The 20,799-nt window shown below is 45.6% G+C and overlaps 1 protein-coding gene across 5 annotated transcripts in view; it reads right to left on the reverse strand.

Annotated features, from left to right (window-relative positions):
* The window catches only part of PTPN3 (protein tyrosine phosphatase non-receptor type 3), a 1,694,656-nt gene that overhangs the window by 378,213 nt on the left and 1,295,644 nt on the right, over positions 1-20,799 (reverse strand). For all 5 annotated transcript variants that reach the window (XM_069219598.1, XM_069219596.1, XM_069219595.1 and 2 more), the window contains one exon: positions 14,082-14,238. In XM_069219598.1, the coding sequence (XP_069075699.1) occupies positions 14,082-14,238 (157 nt within the window). The remainder of the gene's footprint in view (positions 1-14,081; positions 14,239-20,799) is intronic.

The raw sequence follows: 20,799 nt of genomic DNA on the forward strand, positions 1-20,799 counted from the left end.
CGCCAGATCAGCCCTCCACGTGTCCACACCACCTCCACCAGCAACGACGGGCTCAGGAATGCACGCTAACCCCTATGCTTGGGGTTCGCGCCCAGAAAGCACTTCCTGCTACACGTAGCTCTTGGATCCTCTGCCCTCGTATGCCAAGCCCGCTCTCCTGGTGAACTCGGGGCGTCTCCTGGTCGAGGCCTCTACTCGTATGCAGCCCCCGCTGATATGTTCCAGGCCGCGGCGCCCACCCGGGCCCACGCTCACCTGCTGTCATAAGGGGCGCTGGATGTCTCTGCGGCGATGCAATGGCCTCCCCCGTCCTCACTCAGGGTCTCAGGCCTCTCCACTTCCCGCTGCAATGCACTTCAAAAAGAGGGAGCCCGCCTCCAGCCCCAGGTGGCGCCAGCACGGGGGAGAACTCCTCCACACCCCCGGTCCATCAAGTCCTGCGCCCTCCAGCAAGTTGAGGGCACCAAAATGCCAAAAAAGGCAAAAATAAGTAAGGCGCCGGGGCTCTTTGGGCCCCCACCCTCGAGGGCAGGTGAGCTCCGGGGAAGGAGAATCTGCTCACTGGCTTGGGTGGCCGCCCCGGCCACACCGCGTTTCAGGTTGCACCTCTGCTCCCAGCCGATGCCCTCCGGCTGGAAGCCGCTCGTTCCGCACTGAAGCCCTCAGGCGGAAGCGCGCGGGTCACAGCGGCTGTCGGAGTTCCTGGGGGGCCTCAATGCGACCCCCCTGGCAGACCGAGCGGCATTCCCAAGGGCCAGGGCGGCGGAGCTCGGACGAAACGCGTCGTAGCACGCCGCCATCTTGGCCACGCCCCTCCGTGCAGACTTTTTAAAACTGTAAAGATTTATTTTAAAAAATGTACTTACTTGATCGTACTGACTCTGGTGCCAAAACGCAGATAAAGATACTTGCTATTTTCGTAAATTGGTGTGGATCTCCTTATTGAGTTCTCTGTCTCATTTATTGACTATGTGTGTATTTGCAGATGCCTACAACTCCTCTCTGATAAGCCTAAGACTGCCCGACCATACTACCCCATAAAAGAGCACCTTGGGATTGCTAGAGAAAGCCCCTGACCACTAGTAAGGGAACCCTTGAACTCTTTGCACAATATATCTCATTTCATTTTGATATATCATATAAAGAGCCAGCTTCCTACAGACTCCCAGACCTATTTTTGTATTATGCGGCTATTCAGGTGCAAGCATGGAGTGCTTCGGTTTGATGAAGGTGACAAATGAGAGAAGAGGCTTATAGCTGGCAACAATCCCCTGAATGTCCTGTAAAAGGCCTTTATATTGGGGAATGATGTGCCAAAAGATTACCCATGTGTGATTAGACAGAAGAGAGTGGTTTGGAAGAACGTGATCAAATCAACCCTAAAGAAACCACAATTTGCTACGGATATCGCCCTGTGGTTTATTAAGCCCTTCAGAGATATAACAAACAACATGTCCATGAGATAATGGTGAGAAAGGGATTGTCAAATCATGGGTGACTGGTTCCGAAACAGCAGATTCCTAATCTGATCAGGAAACTTGAAGCATCTGGGGTGGGTCCTGGTCATTAACTCAGTGTGCTAGCCTGACGTGGCTGACCAGGGAAATGTGGACCACAATCCCAGAAGAATGAATACTGAATTTAGCAAGGGATAGAAGATTAATCTTGAATCACTACCAGGGATTAACACTAGACAGAGGAGACACCAAACATGCATGAGAAAGGTGGGCACAGATCAGATTGGACCCCCTGACACAGACTGGAGGAAAGCCTAAAAGCAAGTAAAAGAAGAAATGACCAACAACACACAATTTAAGCTAATTCACTTTCACTATATGTATACAACTTACATCACTCCAAAAACGCTAGTTTTGATTTATCCATATAGAACATCTGACTACAGAGATGTGTGAATTGGGAGGAGCTTACTTCATCCACATGGTTTGGAGCTGCTCCCAAGTGTTGGTATTTTAGGTCAACCTTTTGAAAAGCGTCCAGGCATGGACAGGGACACTTCCGACAAGTGCTGTTAAACAATGTCTGTTAGGAATATTTCTTGTAAAGAACAACAAAATGAAATCACACCACAGTTTTGGCGAAAAGGCAAAAGCTATACTTTGGATTATACCAAATACTCTTAAATTTGAGCAGTGGAAACAAGTCAAGTGGGAATGGACTATAGCTTATGAATGGGGGGTTATGAAGGCCTCAAGAAGCGGCAGAAACTAACAGAAGACTGGGCTAACTGGATCCTAAAGCTGGGACTTGACTTTCCTGGGGCTTGACTTTCCTTACCAATAATAGGCCTCATTATGTCAGTTCATGTGACTGTGGTTTAACAACAAAATTGTTAAATGGGTTTCAGCGTTGGAGAAAGAGTAGGCCAAATACATTTCAGGCTCTTAACACTATATGCAGCATACAGTTGAAGCGGCGTTTGCCAAAAATGCATTCCCTTCTTTTTTGTGTTTGTTTCTGATCTGTTTTTGTGCCTTTTTGTGTTACATAAATACAAATAAAAAGAAGAAGTTAAAAAGACATCACAAAGGGCCACATCTTTTGAAGTCAGATGTAAGTTGGTGGGGGGGAGGGCTGGGGTCTACTGGCGATCCGGATTTGTTATATAGTAGTAGTGAAGAAGAGTTTTTTTCAGTAAACTCCAATGATAATTGCAAAAGTATTAAACTTAGTACAAGGTGGACAATTTAGGAAAACTAATTATAAGCTTTGTTACCTTTTCTTCAAATAATGAAGAGAGTTAGTCACATAAGGACTGAGATGGGGTGATGGCCATGGCCATGGCCAAATGAGGAGGATTACATAATTTTTGACAATAGTGAAAACTTTGTGCATGGAATGTTTCCCAGCATCAACCCTTTTAGCAAAGGATGTGCTATATCAATTTTTTACCTTTATGTGTTGTTTTAAGGCTTGACAATAAGCGGTTTTAGCTTCAATGCTCGGATTCTGGCACCAAGGTCTTTCGACGGGCTTACAACTTTCCTTGGTGCACGCAACCTGCTCTGAATACTAAGTTACTGATGGACAGATACATCTAGATTTGACATTTCTGAGTCGAGCAATGAAGTTTAAAGCTGCCACTATTCATGGATTCTTTTTTTCCACATTTTTCTAAATACTGTGGCCATCGTTTCAGACCAATGCAGGGTAACAATGGTACAGCACATCTGTTACATTTTCCTTAGATATTTTAGACCAAGACGGAATTGTCAGCTGAAGCGGCTTAGGTGTATTGTGGGCTGTATGGTCAGATGATGGGAGAGGGACAGAAAGAGATATTGTAGGGTGATCAGACCAACCCAGTGGGATCAGTTATTTAACCTTAAGCAAAATATGAGAAGTAAAAATAGCATCCAAAGAATGCTCAAGATGTTGGTTGCTTGGATGACTCTTTGTTTAAGACCAAGAATTAACATTAGCTCCAGAAAGGCAATAACCCCCAGATGTGGAATAACATCAAACAAAAGACAAATATTGCCTGGTACAATGATGTTGAAAAATGTAATCTAGAATGGCACAATAAAATTGACTAAATCCCGGCCAAAGTCTGTGAGAGGACCTTAATGGTGATAAAGTAAAAGCACTGAAAGGGGAAAAGGAGTACCTTAAGGAAACAATAAAAAGAAGTGATTCTGCCAATGAAAATGAGTAGTTTGTTAAATGGAGGTCTTTACGGTTTCGGCATGATGACCAAAACACTACTTCTTGTATGTGGTTGATCTTGCTGAATGATAACATAACCAGGAGAAACATCAGTAGTCTTATCAGGAATGGAGGCATCATGTAAACAAGTTTATGTTACAAACGGGACACCCATCTTTTGCAAAGAAGTAAATAATTCTAATGTGTCCTTGCATGCCGCAATAGAGTGAGCATTTAACATAAAACAATTAACGGTGTCTGTTGAACCTAGCCCTTTTTTGCAGGGTCATCTCCAAACTTTTTGCCTCCTCCCTCCTATTTCTTCTGAACAGTTTTTGTTGGCTTTGGGACTCTGTGCACTTTACAAGTGCTAGAGTGCATATGCTCTCTGTTTAAATTGCATTGGTGATTAGCTTATTTGGTTTACTAGTAAGTACCTAGTAAAGTGCACTAGAGGTGCTCAGGGCCTGTAAATCAAATGCTACTAGTGGGCTTGCAGCACTGATTGTGCAACCCACATGGGTAGCCCTCTAAACATGCCTCAGACCTGCCACTGCAGTGTCTGTGTGTGCAGTTTTAAGTTGTCAGTTCGACCTGGCAAGTGTACCCACCCCTAAGTTAGGCCCTAGGTAGTCCCATGGGCAGCGTGCAGTGTATTTAAAAGGTAGGACATGTACTGTTGTGTTTTACATGTCCTGATAGTGAAATACTGCCAAGTTTGTTTTTCACTATTGCAAGGCCCATCTCTCCCACAGGTTAAAATAGGGATTGCCTCTAAATATCTTTTAAGTGCAGTTACCCATTGGGAGCAAAGGGAGATTTGGAGTTTGGGGACTCTGACCTCACAACTTAAAAATACATCTTTTGGTAAAGTTGGTTTTCAGATTGTCAGTTTGAATATGCCACTTGTAGCAAGTAGGCATTTTCTTGCTTAACCATTCTGTGCATCTGCCTGGCTGCTGACTACACATCTGGATCAGACTGACAGTTTGTGAATTCACTCTAGACTGTGACACAAACAGAGCTGAGGTGTATCCTGGCACATCCTGATATGTCTTCCTTGGCTAGAGTGGGAGGGAGGAGCTGACACCTGCACTTGAAAGGGCTACGCCTGCCCTCACAATATACAGACTCCGGCCCCATGGTGTGTGTCTGAGGCAGGGCAAGGAAGAAGAAGGGTCTTGTGCACTACAAAGACTTTCCTTTGAAGTTTGCCTACTTCAACAGCAGAAATGAGTATAAGTACTGGGCTGAAGACCACACAACTTCAGATTACTTCTGGATCAAGAGTAACCTCTGCCAAGGAGAAGAGCTTGGAGCTTGAGGAGGACCTGCCACTCTACCTGTTGCTTTGCTGCACTGGCCTGCTGCTGCTGCTGTTTCTCCCTTAAGAGGGAAAGGGCTGGACTTTGCTTTCTGAAATCCTGCTTGTGAAGTTTCTTCAAGGGTTTGGACTGAGCTTGCCCCCTGTTAAGAAGTCTCACGGACATCAAAGATGTTACCTGCCAGCACCTGGGTACTCCTGCTACGGACCCTGGCTTGCCAAGTGGGGCCAATCCGGTTCCTGGGCCCCTGGAAGTGAGTTCTTGTGAAAAACAAGAAGATCCAGGCAGATTGACTCCAGACAACTCCAGAACCAGTACCGCCTTACGACTCCGCGCCACTGCCTGCAACCTGAAGCCATGGTTCCCACTGGAGTGACACCCTACTTCGCTGCTGCTCCTGTAACCCTTGGTGTAACCACAACCCTGTGAGGTCGATCAGCGTGTCTTGACCCGATAGAGTCAACGCCCTCCCCCTCCTGATTGTCAGGAACAGACGCCTTGCATCAATGCCGCATCACCTCCCCAGCAAGAAACCGACACCTCACTAGATCCAGCGATGCCTCACCTCCTTAACTCCGTGCACTGGCCTGTTTCCTCATTTCGAAAGGTCTATACCTGGGGATCCCGTGCGACTCAGTGATCAGCGACGCCTTCCTCGTGAGTGGCATCAAATTGTTGGGAAAGACTCAGACAATGGTGCCGTCACAGCCAAAGTCAGAGATATTGTGTTTCTAAGTGCTATATTGAAGTTTAATCTTTCAAAATTCATATCTCTGCTTGTGTATGTTGGGTGTTGGTCTTGTTTTACTCAGATAAATATTGGCTATTTTTCTAAACTGGTGTTGAGTGCTTTTGTGTTTTTTTCACTGTGCTACTGTGTGTGGTTGTACAAATACTTTACACATTGCCTCTGAGATAAGCCTGACTGTTTATGCTAAGCTACCAAGAGGGTGAGCAGGGGTTAGCGGAGCTGTGTATCTCCCTTACTTGAATGAGGGTGCCTACTTGGGCAGGATGTAAAGAGACGGCCTACTAGAGACCCCATTTCTAACAGTGTCTGAAAAGTCTGAGGGGTAGCTAAGATGATATTAGTTGTGGTATTGTTTTGAAAATTACAAATAAAGTTGGTGAGAAAGCAAATCAGGCCTTAAGTGTTGAGAACTGCAAATCTCCAGTAGTTTTAGCCTAGAGTATGTAAGCCGAGGATGAAACAATTCAGGGTCTCTGAAGCTAGGGGCAAACAAGATGGTCTTTAATGATCCTTTGCAGCACCCACTCTCAGTCGTCTGTAGTTCCATGATGGTAGTCACCACGAGAGAAAGTGAAGAAAGACTGAAAAGAGGGCTTGTATCAGTACTGCAGCCACCTGAGTGCACAGCCACGTAGCTACCACTCGGAATGAGAGAAACAGAAAAAAAACAAATCACAATAGCACGTGTATCAAAGTCAGTAACTCCAAGATTAAAATATTTTCAGATTAATAAATCTCAGTGCTCTTTCGCTAAAGATCAAACTGGAGCATATACCCTAATTCTTGTGCGGACACACAAATATGCAATTTTAATATTGGGTTCTACACATCACTAAAATGCTGACCTTCTCTTACTGCCATTGCCCCCATTTCCACAATGGCAGCCACTCTGAGAGAAAGCTATGACTGAAAAAAGACACACAAAGGTGCTATTTAAATTTCGGATCCTACACATAAATTAAAATGCTGATTTACTCCTATTGCGGTTGCCCCTACTTCCATGATGGTGGCTGCTATGAGAGAAAGCAAAAAAAGACTGTAAAAGAAGAATGAAGTGGGCTTTCTATAAGGGCAGCGGCCACCAGGTTAAAAGGACACTTAATTACCACCAAAAATGTGCTTTAATAGAAAAGAAAAGAAATCACAGTGATATATGCTACACAGTCAATTATACTAAGATTGATAGATTTTCCTTCAACATAAATTAAAAATACACTTACACTCCATAACATCTCCCTGAGCCCCTATGGTCCTGCCATATTAATAAATCTCATTGGTCTTCAACTTAATTCTGGCATGGAAAGAGGAAGTTGTTTTCTAAATACTGGGCCCATTACAGCCGCCGCTACTTGGTGTACATCGGGTGCTGACCATATCTATATTGTGTGAATGAGGTTACTGAAGTGAAGATGGATAACTCAGCTGTTATGACTAATATCAAAGGTAAATTATCTAATTTTTATATACAATTCTGCCCAGTTAAGTATTCAGGTAAGTGAAGAATACCATTGATGGTGATGCTGCAAGAGTTTCTTGTCTGGTTCCTGTTGCCACCAGTAAGATCACACCATGTGAGGGGTTGCTTTCAGGGATAATATGCATGCTGACAGAGGAACAGTGGGTCTGCAGGAAGGACAAGACAACCTGGATGTTTATAAGGACAAAACCCATAAGGTGGTGGTGCCTGAAACTGTAATGCCAGAGTCTCCATGGTAAGGGAGAGGGAGAATGGACAGCAGTCATGCTTTGGTTTGACCTACGGCAAAAGCAGTTGTACTGCTTTGAAATGGCAGATCTCAGTTAGGCAAACGTGTCCGTGGCTTCTGGGGTGGTACAAAAAAGATAGAATCGCCCTTAAGGGGTTTTGGCAGGTTAATTATAACATTTGGGAAGATGCAGAAGAACCACCTCATCCCAAACATTCAAGACTGCTTCAAGTCAGGGTAATTTGGTTACATTTTAGACTGTTACCAGCATAGGGAAAACTGCGCCAGAAGACATTTCATGGCTGGAAAGTTGGGGGAAGTGTCAGAATTAAGTGTGCTGTGGCATTTGTGACAAATCCAACTTTTGGTATATCCCCTGGTATGCAGCATTGTGGGCTGGGGTGATGGACACACTCCTCTATCCAACGCTGGCTAGTTTGAAATACATAACAGCAGATTTGTCACCTTTGAATATTCCCCGAAAGTCAGACTCAATCAGGAAATTCTTGAGAGGTATCTCTCAGTGCCAGTAGGTGGTGTCAATTGGCTCTGCATCATCCACGTCAGAAGTGACGGGCCATGTCCATAAAAGTGCCATATCCGTGTACTGACATAAGCTTCTTTCATGACTATTTCCATGCCAAATGCCTGGAATCACAGGTTGCAGGGTCTAATGGGATGTGCAAGGTGAAGAGCCCAGTCTGCAGAGCAGGGAGGATAGGAGGGTCAGTGAGGAATCTGCAGTCAGATAGCGTCTCTATTAGAAAATGAGTTACCAAAGGTAAGTAACTTGTTGATCTGATAGAGACTTCTAACTGCAGATTCTTCACCTTAGATCAGAAATCCAGCAATACTCCAGCGAAGATAGGTCTGCGAACTAGCATCAAAACAGAAATGCCTGTGCTTTGTCAAAGTGTGGAGTAAACTGACTGACATGAAATGTGGTGACAAATTTTGGCAGAAAAGAGGCACGATTCAAAGAAACAGTTTGTCAGGGGAAAAAACTGGTGTATGGAAGTTGACCCTCCTATCTGAATAATGGCCTCTAGAAAGACTGTTTTAATAATTAAAAGCTCCAGACAACAGCTGTGTAGGGGCTCAAAGGGGAACAGGAGAAAAATGTGAGGACTAAATTGAGGTCCCATTGGGGTATTATGAAAGGGGTAGAAGGGATCCAGTGTTGCAAACTTTCAGATAACTAGTCACAACTGGTAACTTGACCAGGGAGGGTTGATTTGGTAACCGCAGGAAGGCTCAAACAACTGATAGTTAACCTTTAACAGTACTTAGTGCTAGGCCTTGCCAGCATAAAAAAAGAATAAACAGCAACACCTCCAACAGCTGAACAGGAAAAGGGGTCCACACAGCGTGAAGAACATAAGGGCACAAACAGCATGTGTATACAGTTTTATTGGAGGATGCCAGTCAGCCAAAATTACCTCATCGACCTCGGGGTGAAGATTAAAAACCCTCACCTATCGCGGATCAGTCTCCATACATGAAGGAGGAGAAGGCACAGATTAGTGCGCAGGACCACGTCCTGTTGTTGCGAACAGAGATGCTCCCAAAGGGCCAGTATGACCAGAGGACTGATGCTCATGCTCAGTAGTTTGGGATGCCAAACTCTCCAAGCCAAAACTGGAGCCACTAGGATCACTTGGGCCTGGTCAGTCCTGACTTTTTTGAGAATGCAAGGCAGGAGTGCTATTGGCAGAAAGGTGTACAGGAGTCTCAAATTTCACTTGAGGCAGAATAAGTCTCCAGGAGAGAACCACTTTGGAAGAATTCAACTTGCATAAGTGCTGATATTGTGCATTCGCAGCTGTGGTGAATGGATCGAGCCAAGGTTTCCCCCATTCTTGGAAGAGACCTTGTGTCACCTTCAGATGTAGTTGCCATTAATAAGCCGCAAGGCATGTACAGCCGAACTTGTGCATCATGGCATTCAGTGAGCTTTATCAGGTTCTGGCCGACTAAGAAGATGTCTTGGTGCTCCAGCCAAGCCCAGAAGCGTAAAGCCTCCTGGCATAAGGTCCGCAACCCCACTCTGCTCTGTCTGTTGCAATACGACTTGGCAGAAGTGTTGTTCATGAATACCTGAACCAAAGTTCCTTTGATGGCTGTAAGGAAGGCTTCCAATGTCAAACAAATCACCCTCAGCTCCAAAAGGCTGATGTAGATTTAGGACTCCAACAGAGACCAGAGTGCTATGATCTCCACCTCTCACAGGTAGCCACCCCAACCTGGAAGGGATGCATTGGTCACCACTGTTAGATCTGCGTGGGGAAGGGAAAGGGGTCTGTCGCTGGGGTAATCATAGTTCATTAACCACCACTGCACTGTCTATGGAACCCACGTCCTCAGGCATGAAAAGCCTTTAAATGGCTAGGAAGCCTGTTGCCGATGGTAGCTGGAAGTGTATGGATGCTGCTGTTGACAGCTTCCGTGGACATGAAAGTGGCGGAATGTGGGCTAGGTGTGACAAGGAGCAATAGACAAGCTCAAGGACCTGGCCATAGCTCTACTGTCGTTAAAACGCTCCAGCACTGAATCCGCTTTACCTCCAAAAAGGTAACAGCCATTGAAGAGTAGGCCCATATGTGAGGCTTGGACATCCTCTGAAAAACCAGTCATTCTCAGCCAGATGTGGCGCTGCAGGGTCACCCACAATGAAATCTCCCTACCCAGCGAGTCAATCGTGTCAAGCCCACATCGTATGGTGAACGTTTCTGCGTCCCTCTCAACAGCAATAGCTTGGGAGAGTATAGTTCAGGCCTCCTCCGAGACCACAGCAGATCCTGTGCAACGGATTCCCATTGTATGGGAATATCGGCCCAAAAGGCATGCGGTGTTCACAGACCACAGTGCAAGGCTGGCAGAAGATAACATCTTTTTTCCAAAGGTATCCAGAATTTTGTATCCCCTATCTTATGGAGTAGTAAGAAACGTGCCAGGGTCGATCCTAGAAGTGGAGGCTTGGACAACCAAGCTCTCCGGGGAGCGGTGCTGGGTTAGGAAACTGGAGTCTCCAGGACCAGGGCAATGGCAGCGGCCAATTAACCTATGAACAGGAGTTCCTGTGCAGGGCTTGGACCAGGCCCCAAGTAGGACACCTGTAAGCTCTTCACTGAATGGGAGTAATAGTTCTGAGGGGGCTACTCCTGGCTGAAGCACCTCAGTCAAGACATTTGTCTTGACCACTAGTGAAGGCAGGTTAAGGTCCAAGATCTCAGCTGCCAAATGCACCACCACAGCAAAAGAGGTTCCGTTCTCTGTAGACACTGTAGTAGGAGAGACCAGATCAGAGTCAGGCGAAGTGTCTAGCCCACTGGCCTCTACCAGTTTCTCATACCAGTTTTCCTCCTCATCTAAGGGTTGTTGGTAACAACAGGGGTCCCCAGATCCCTTCCATTCCTTTCCCTCTCCAAGCTTATCAATAGTAACAGGCACTGGGCCTGCTCCAGACAGCTTGGTCCTGGTCGGCACTGGAACCGGAGTTGGACGATGCCCATCATGCTCCATGTTGGATTCAGGAATGAGGATGGGGATGGCACTGCCGTAGGGCATTGAGGAAGATCTCGGTCTCGCGGACGACTATGCTCTGGATTCAGCAAGGGATCCATGGGGCCCCAATGGTGCGGAGGCTGAACACGCTAGTTGGGATCCAGTAGGGGTCCCTCCTCCCGAATCCGTACGGCAAGAAGTCACTCCAGAGGGGTGGGCTGCTCAAGTATGAGTTGCTAGGTGGGGGTCACTCTGGCTCCTGAAATATTGGTGGAGTGTGGAGCAGACCCTGACTCAGGCTCTGCCAAAGTGCAATGCCAACACTCTGCACCTCATCTGCAGACATTGGCAGGCACGATGAAGCTGAAGATCTCTTTGACTTCTTGGATTTGTTGTGCTTGTGGGACTTACCCAATTTCCCCAACAACTTGGAGTGCGATGACGATCGCCGGGTGCGGCTCCATGAACAATCCTGGGACCTTCCATTCCTAAGAATCTGTTCAGTCCAGAGAAAGCAGTGTCAGGAAGGAAGAAATGGAACAAGCTGCTCTGTGTATATCTGTGAAATATGTTTCTAGAGACCGATATGCAATAATTCATAAGTTATAATTCAACAAGCTACCAGAGAAAAAAAAATGTACTGTGACTGCTCATTATTATACTTACATTTTTAGTGCTTTCTGAAAGTATTTCAGGCAATTGGGAATGCCACTGGAAAGTGACAGGCTTAAAATAGCAGAAGAAAGGCCAATAGACCTGGGTTTAATGTATTAACACAGAAGCACATTAAAGCCAGACAAATTCAAGGAACTGAATAATGCCTACAGTGAATGCTCCCTTTTCTTCTAAACTGACCTAGTTCTGTTCCTAGGTTATATCAAATTCAGATGGAGAAGCTTTTTGTAGACCTTCAGCTTGTACGACACATGAAAAATGAACTACAATAACGAACGCTCCCTTAATCTTAATTTAACATAGAAACAAAAATAGGCTTGTATTGAAGGAAAGGGGGCCTTCAATATAGACAGCCTACAAACAACATACTTGGCCCCAGCGGCACTAATGAAAAGCCAACAGAAGGTAAGGGTAGGCCAGGGGAACAACGTCAACACACTGGAAGGAAGAATGGGAATAAAAGAATGAGAGGTTGGAGTTGATGGGAATGTGGAGCACCTTGCGAAAGAGTGTGAGGCAGAGGGAGGAACAAAAGGGAATAGGGGCGGGGACAACAAGGAACTAGAGAGGAATAGGGGAGGAAAAAGAAAAGATGGCAGGCATGGGGAACGAGGGTCACACATGAAAAACTGACAGTTGAGAGGAAAAAACAAGATGGGTGCTGGGTGAAATGTGCACAAAGGAGGAAGGGCATGGGTAGTCGCAGTTCACACTTAATAGAAGGGGCGGGGCAGCACACGTGTGACCTGGGGAGATAATTAAATAAAAAGTAACAATAATACATTTTAAAAAACACTCCCCTCCTCCGCCGCACACCGCTCCATCCACTCTGCTCTGTCTCCTCAAGGCCGCAGGCACAGGCTTCCAGCTTACCCTGCGGCCAATCCTGACATTGCTCAAAGCAGCATCAGGATTGGCTGGGAGCGCCCAGCAGGGTGCTTCCAGACAAACTGGTAGCCTGTACAGGCTCTCTCCAACCCAGCAACGGTGTTGCTGGGCTGGAGAGAGCCCTGTACGCATGTGTGTTTGGCCAGCCAGAGACGGTCGGCCAAACACACATGCGCTATGAGAGGGAGTACTGTACACTCGCCCTCAGTGCACATGATCCCATGGCCCGCCCCTTTTCCCCACACAGTTTATGATTGTGTTTTGGGAAAAGGTTTGCAGCTGCCTATGCTGGCAGGGGGTGGAGGTGAGGGGGGAGGGGGAGACGCTCCTTCGCTCTTATGGAGGAGCCGCCCCTGCATGGGTAGGAGTATGAACAAGAAGAGGTGGGAGGTGCGAAAACAGAAGAACGTGACAAGCAGGAAATAGGTAGGAGTGGAGGGAAGCCAGGAGGAGCATAAGAAAGGTCTACAGTTGTAAAATAGGCTCTCATGCACTTGCATGCAAGGCCTGCAGACAGAAATACTCCACACCCCAATAGCAGAGGGTTTGGAACAGAAATGAAGCATTTTTTTGCAGTTCTTAAGTGTGCCAAAAGCAGATTTTTTAATAGGATCAAAATTAACCAAGACTCTTTATTTGGTGATGCAAAAATTATTAATATTCACAGAAATCTGATTTCCACACATTATCATTTGTGTGCTATATAGTTTTGGCAGTGAAACTGTATGTCTGTTAAAATTGAGCGGCCATGTCAATGGAAAATGTGCTGTCAGTAAAAGACAGTGAGCTACCATACGATTTTTACATTAAAAATTGTCCAGACTCATGTCCATTAAAGGTAGATAGGCCTCGAAATGTTGTTGTTCTAAAAACTGGGCCGTGGTTTTACAAAGTTTGGGAAACACTGTTTACACTACTCTAGAACACTTTTGATGTCTTTTCATATTGCAATTGTTGTATAAAGTTTACACTGTAAGGAGGAAAGCACATTTTGATGATTTACCAGGGTTTTTCACCTATTTTCAACATGATACCAACCACGCCAGTAAAATAACTGTTGGGTGGCAACAATATGATCAAATAAGGCCTGCGGTTTAAAGAGGTGGACCTCAAAGCCCACTCTAAGTATAATATAAACAAAAGGTCAACTTGACAACTGGGCTGTTCACCAAAACTTAAAAAATAGTATACAGTGGTGGACGCACAATAAAAATGTAAAAAACTAGGCCACAATTCAAATGTTTTTTATCCACCATATGTAGATTTCGCCTGCGCGACCAAAGTTAAGAAAGTTATGTGTTCATTCCATTTGCACGAAATTCATGTTAATATATTTGTGAACTGATTTAAAAGAAATTTAACACTAGCTAAGGAAATTCTGCTAAAAACATCCCTAGCGAAAAAGCAATGAACTACATCACCGCTCCAGTCTAATTTAATCAAAATCACTCTCACAAAATTCACTCCACTGTGATGCAGAGCACCAGGCTGATGTGACTGCAAAGGTGTGCCGTGAAGTCGAGCTTCAAGGCCTGCCGCTAGGCACCATTGTATCATTGAATGTATTACCTTTCCGCCTGACCAGCAGTGCAAGTTCCCTCGTGTGTGACTCTCGGCTGGCCTTTATAAACATTACCACTTGGTCATGGGTGTGCTCCGAGATATCTCGCCCGTTGATCAACACTATCTGATCGCCTTCGTTAAGCTTCGGTGTGCATGTGTCAGCCTGTTTCAAACCAGTAAGAGAAAATGGGCAAAGTCAATTCGTTCCTTTGGAGAGAAGCAAAAAAGAAAAGAAATGTCATCTACAATCGCAAGAGAATCCAATGCTACTCTTTTTTTCTGACAGAATTTCACTCTCCACTGTCAAGACCTTCATCACATGATTGAGATCTAAATTTGTTTCATGAGCTTTACAGGCTCGCAGCGAAGATTAAAGAAAGGGTTCAAACAGCTGTTTATAAGTATTAGAAATATCATAGGCCCCGGCTGCGTTGCAAAAAATCAATATCACATTCCAAGAAGCGATCATTCTGCACAAGCGACTGCCAGGTTTTTAATAATAAACAGGAATACTCATTAGAAAAAAGCAGGATGACACTGCAGACCCTTGGAAAACATAGCAACAGAATGCCCTGCATTCAGAGAAGATAAACACCTAATTTAGAATGAAGTATGCCATCTCACCTCCATTCTTCAAGATAGTGGGTTCAATTCACAAATGTTTTTTTCTCTTCGAGCAGGGGAGCCTTACTCTTAACTTACTAACCTGGAACAAGGCACGCCTATTCATGCTTGAAAGTTTTACAAATTTGTCCTAGGGAGCTAATTACTGAAACGCTTTGGGTCATACACGCATCCTTACAAATCCGCACTTAAAAAATATTAAAAATACTATTGAAAAAGACAGTTTTAAACAATGCAACAAAACAACATTCTGTAATACTCCGGCTGGATACTCATTTTCTTTTAATAAATATTTTTACTAAGCATTTTGATTGTCGCGGTTGGCAGTGTCACGTGGAAAGCGAACATACACTAAACATCAAGTTGACAGTTACCAGTATTTTTTGCTCAGATGTTCTAAATCAGAAGTACCCTATCGAGCTTTATGCTAAACAACAATCATAAACTCAGTATAGTGTTCCAGTATAACACATACCCTAACCGATTTTCTCCCAAAGTCCCAATCCAGTTGCAAGCAGTCTCCCATATTCTCCTACAACAGTATCTTCCCTGGGTACAAAAGCAGCACATTATAAGCACTGGCATAAAAATCTTATGACAAGTAGGGCAGGAGCATTATAATCCATAGATCTGCTAGTTTGCGTTTCCCAAAAGTTGGTAATCAGGCTCAGCCGTCAGTGACTACCTCCAACCACAGGTCTGCCACTGGTATTCGCTGCCCTCCTCCGCGTTCCTCAGAGCGAAAGACAGAACCCTCTGCTAACGCTAATTTTTTACCTCCTTTTTCACTCTGGTATGAGGCGGCATTTCGTAGGTGCGCCAATACATTGCAATGTCTGTGCAAACGAGGACCAGTGCCAAGTGCAAAAATCAATTTCCAAATTTCTGCTTTCTAACAAATAACAAGCCTATGTCTCTCATTAGCAAGGGTCTCCTATTTAAAATAAGTTCTAGATCACCTCTTACCTTTGTACAGAACAGGGAGGGGCATAGCTTCAGGATGGTGTTTCGGGTGTCACACCCTCTTAATAAAAGTATTATCTAGCAAATAGTTGGGTACAGGTGTTTTTAGTTGGGTATGGTGAGATGTCTGTACGATTTCACCTGGGATTTTTCCATGCACACACAGACAAAGACAAAACATACACATACTCACACTCTCTCTCCTTTCTTTTTTGAAACCTTAAAAATATTGTCTATTAATATTGAGTTGTGAGTACCCCTAGCAATGTGCCGCTCTCCCTTTCCACCGCCCTTTAAGTTCACTCATGCCTTGCTTCTCGTATGTATTTTGATATGATATGCCAGAGTGATCGGAAAATCTGAAGCTCTCCCCCACACCCTGAATCTTACTGACCATACAAGAGCCACTCCTGCATCGATGTAAATGCTCAGGGCTCTCTTGGGGTCTAGTCAACTGTGTCTCATCCTTCAAAGGATGAGGGTGAGCAAATAGCTATGGGGTGGGGGCATGAGGGTAATGGATCACCCAAAGTGGCTAAGTCGACCAACAGGATTAAAGAGGCTAAGACACCTCTGAGTCACTCTCACTGAGACCCAGGACTAAGGCTGGCCAGAATGGCTCAGATGAAATGGAGCCTCTGCGAAGGAGACAACTGTGACTTTGGCATGTTGACAGTGAACCCAAATTAAGTCACCTTATCTACAGATGGTCTACAACTGACTGTATTGAGCCCGCTTTTAACAGCCAATCGTCGAGGTAGGGGAAGACTAGAATTCCCAACCTCTGAAGGTGTTCTGCGACCATTACCAACACTTTTGTGAACACTCTGGAGGCACTGGTGAGGCAGAAGGGGAGCATAGCAAACTAAATTGAAAATGCTCCGGACCACAAGTAACATCTGTGGGATTGCAGGATGGATACATGAAAGTAGGCATTCTGCTGGTCCAACACCACCATAAGGTCACCGGGAACCAAGGCAGACAATACTTGACCCTTTTTGAGCTTCTTGGATTTGGTCTTCAGCAAGAAGGCGTTCGGAAGGAGTAGATCTAAAATAGGACAAAGGCCTCTGTCCTTCGAAATGAGGAAATCACAGGAGTTAACAACAAGTCCCTAGTTCTGGGGCCAGAACCCTCTCTATGGCTCCTTCAGCCAAAAGACTCAGGCGGTGATTCTAACCGTGGCGGGCGGCGGTCGCCGCCCGCCATGCGGTTACCGCCAAATGACCGCACCGCGGTCACAAGACCGCGGCGGCCATTCTGGCTTTCCCGCTGTGCTGGCGGGCGACCGCCAAAAGGCCGCCCGCCAGCACAGCGGGAAAGACCCAGCAACGATGAAGCCGGCTCCGAATGGAGCCGGCGGAGTTGCTGGAGTGCGACGGGTGCAGTAGCACCCGTCGCGAATTTCAGTGTCTGCTAGGCAGACACTGAAATTCTTTTCGGGGCCCTCTTACGGGGGCCCCTGCAGTGCCCATGCCATTGGCATGGGCACTGCAGGGGCCCCGCGGCACCCCCTACCGCCATCCTGTTCCTGGCGGGAGACCCGCCAGGAACAGGATGGCGGTATGGGGTGTCAGAATCCCCATGGCGGCGGAGCGCGCTCCGCCGCCATGGAGGATTCTCACGGGCAGCGGAAAGTCGGCGGTACACCGCCGACTTTCCGTTTCTGGCCGCGGCTGAACCGCCGCGGTCAGAATGCCCAGCGGTGCACCGCCAGCCTGTTGGCGGTGCTACCGCGGTCATTCGCCCTGGCGGTTTTTACCGCCAGGGTTAGAATGACCCCCTCAGTTTCCCGAAGCAAAATCGGCAGGTGCTTCTCTGGAAGCTGCTCCGATGTGGGTGAAAGATGTGGTGCGCCAAAAATAACAGCCCCATTGAATGATCTGAAGGGTCTAGCAGTTAGAAGCTATATGTTGCAAACCCTTGGAGGAAATATCTGATCCTGCCTCCCAGAGGCCAAACTAAAGCACCATGGAGGGTGGTGCTGCAGAGTTGCAGGACTGCAAAGTTCACAGCACGTAGTAGCCTAGATGTTGTCTGCTTGATCCTTGGCAATGACAGAACTAGGGTGCTTGTAGCCGGGGCAGTGGGCTTGGTGTTGCTGGTATACCAAACCTAGGGACCAGCATCATAAGCAGGGAAACTGCAGGAGTAAAGAGGCCTAAGGAACGTGCTATGTCCTGGCATATTATAGTATTATAGTGCACAATCAGCCCTCTTGCCATACAGACGAAATCCGTCAAACTGAATATCCACATCACCCGGTAAACCTGTGCATATCATTCATACATACATGAAGCCGAAGCACCATGCTAGTACCAACTACTCTGCCCAATCAATCAGTATTATTCAGTCTAAATTGGATTACATACTTGGCTGCATCCAGCCAGGTTAGCCTGAAATTCTTCTGAGACTGCTGACCATACCAAGCATGGTAATATATCCCTAGCAAACAGCTGACATTGACCAACTGGAAGGCTAGGCTGGCGTATGGAATAAATTTTTTTCCAGAAAGCCTCAATTTTCTTCAATTCACTTTCTGGGGGGAATCACAGGGAATTAATTAATTATGGCCGTACCCTCACCCCAAATAAATGGGGACAAAGTTGTTCTGCACACTGGCAGGCAGATGGGGCAATTACCCCCAATCCACTCCCCAGGGGGGCAAAAGCCTACTAGATGCCAGGGTATAAACAAAAAATAAAAAATAGTAGGGTGGTGGCTACCAACGAGTTTGGGCATGGTTATGCCCCCAGCCCAACTGAAGGGGGTATCAGTCTTTCAGCTCTCCCCCGCACAATAAAACATCTTATCCCACAGCAAGCAAGAGGACATTTGATTATTTTGGGTTTTGGTTTTACATTTGGGCCTCGAGAGCTTGGCAAACTTTCAAAATCGGCCCACTTGGAATGGTGAGGGCTGCACTTTTTGGACTTTGGGACGCTGCCATCTAGAAAAATCTACGAGATCTAGACACATCTGAAACCTAAACATCTGGGTGAGTCCAGGATGATGTGCTTCACATGCACCCACCACCATTTTCTTACCCAGAATGCCCTGCAAACCTCCAACTTTGCTTGAAATCACGCATTGTTCCCACATTTTTGTGATGAAAACTTCCAGAACCTGCAGGAGTCCACAAAATTCCTACCACCCTGCATCGTCTATACCATGGATACTCAAAGGGCAGCCCCTCTGACCTTTACATGCGGCCCCTTGGGCAACAGGAGCACTGGCAGCTGTTTGCTCGACTCTGCACTAACAATAAAAATATTAAATATACACACAATCATTTATTTCAAACTTAATTGGTATTAAAGAAAGGAAATAATTAGGGACTCCTGCACTTAACTTTAGAAAAGCCTTCATTTTTAAAGACATCTTGCAGCACAAGTGTAAAACTAAGACAGTCTCTTTAAAATTAAAAACGTGTATTTAGTTAACATGCAGAACCTTTTTGCCTTAGTACAATTTATTTTATCAGTGCACTGAGATGTATTCCTTTAAAAGTGATGGTTTTCAAACATACATTTAGAAACATAAATTTTGAAACATTTAATTATTTGCCTTATCCTGAGAACACAACCAATAGTAAATTGAAGAGGCAAGTCACTTGATATGTGCACTTTATCGGTGGCCTGGGTTCCTATCATACATTAAAAACATTATAGTTTATTAAATCAAACAGAGGCAGGTTTTGTGCAGCGCACACCATGAATCATGTATTTCGAGGTCATCTTAAATGTGATAATGCAGAAAAAGGAGTGAAGTGAGACTAATCAATTGCCTAGGATCACACAATTTGGAAAATTGGGTAAGCCGGGATTCATTCCAGGTTTTCTGCTTTTCCGTTGTTTATTTCAGCCACTAGATGTATATCATTTGCTTCTCCTACACCTACCTTGCCACCAATCCCCCGAGCCACCCCACTTGACTGCCACAGCCCTGGCATCAATGCGGCCCCCAGGCGCGTCACAGACAAAGCATTTTGGCCCCTGGAAAAATGTTTGCGAGTACCCATGGTCTATACCAATAAAAATTCTGCCACCCTTGTTAGCCTAATACTGTTTTTTTCAAACTGTAGATTTGGGCCTGCTTTGGTTCCCCCTCATTTTCAACCTGTTTTTGGCTCTTCCCTGTCACAGGCACTTGGCTCACCTACACAAGTGAGGCATCATTTTTATCGGGAGACTGAGGGGAACATTGGGTGGTAGGAAATTTGTGCCGGTGCAGTGATTCAACACAGAAATGTGGAAAAAAATTGATTTTTTCTTTAGCTAAATTTGAGGTTTGCTGAGGATTCTGGGTAAGAAAACACAGGGGGATCCACAGAAATCACAACTCCTTGGACTCCCTTGGGTGTCTAGTTTTCAGAAACGCCTGGGTTTGGTAGGTTTCTCTAGAGGGCTGCTGAGCCCGGGACCAAAAACGCAGGTGCCCCCCTGCAAAAACAGGTAGTTTTGTATGTGATCATTTTGAAGTATCCCCGTACTGTTTTAGAGCATTTCCTGCTGCGGGCACTAGGCCTACCCACACAAGTGAGGTACTATTTTTATCGGACACCTGGGGGAATGCTGGGTGGAAGGAAATTTGTGGCTCCTCTCAGATTCCAGATCTTTCCATCACCAAAATGTGAGGAGAAAGTGTTTCTTTTGCCAAATGTTGAGGTTTGCAAAGAATTCTGGGTAACAGAACCTGGTGAGAGCCCCATGAGTCACCTCATCTTGGATTCCCCTAGGTGTCTAGTTTTCAAAAATGTATAGGTTTGCTAGGTTTCCTTAGGTGCCGGCTGAGCTAAAGGCTAAAATCCACAGCTAGGCACTTTCCAAAAAACACGTGAGATTTCAATGTAAAAATGTCATGTTCCGTTTCCTGCCGTGGGAACTAGGCCTACCCATGCAAGTGAGGTACCATTTGTATTGGGAGACTTGGGGGAACACAGAATAGAAGAACAAGTGTTATTGCCCCTTGTCTTTCTCTACATTTTTTCCTTCCAAATATAAGATAGTGTGTAAAAAAGACATCTATTTGAGAAATGCCCTGTAATTCACAAGTGAATTGAAAAATTTGGTTTTCTGAGTCAAGTCTGCCTGTTCCTGAAAGCTGGGAAGATGGTGATTTCAGCACCGCAAACCCT

The sequence above is a fragment of the Pleurodeles waltl genome, chromosome 2_2 (assembly GCF_031143425.1).
Source record: "Pleurodeles waltl isolate 20211129_DDA chromosome 2_2, aPleWal1.hap1.20221129, whole genome shotgun sequence".
NCBI lineage: Eukaryota > Metazoa > Chordata > Amphibia > Caudata > Salamandridae > Pleurodeles > Pleurodeles waltl.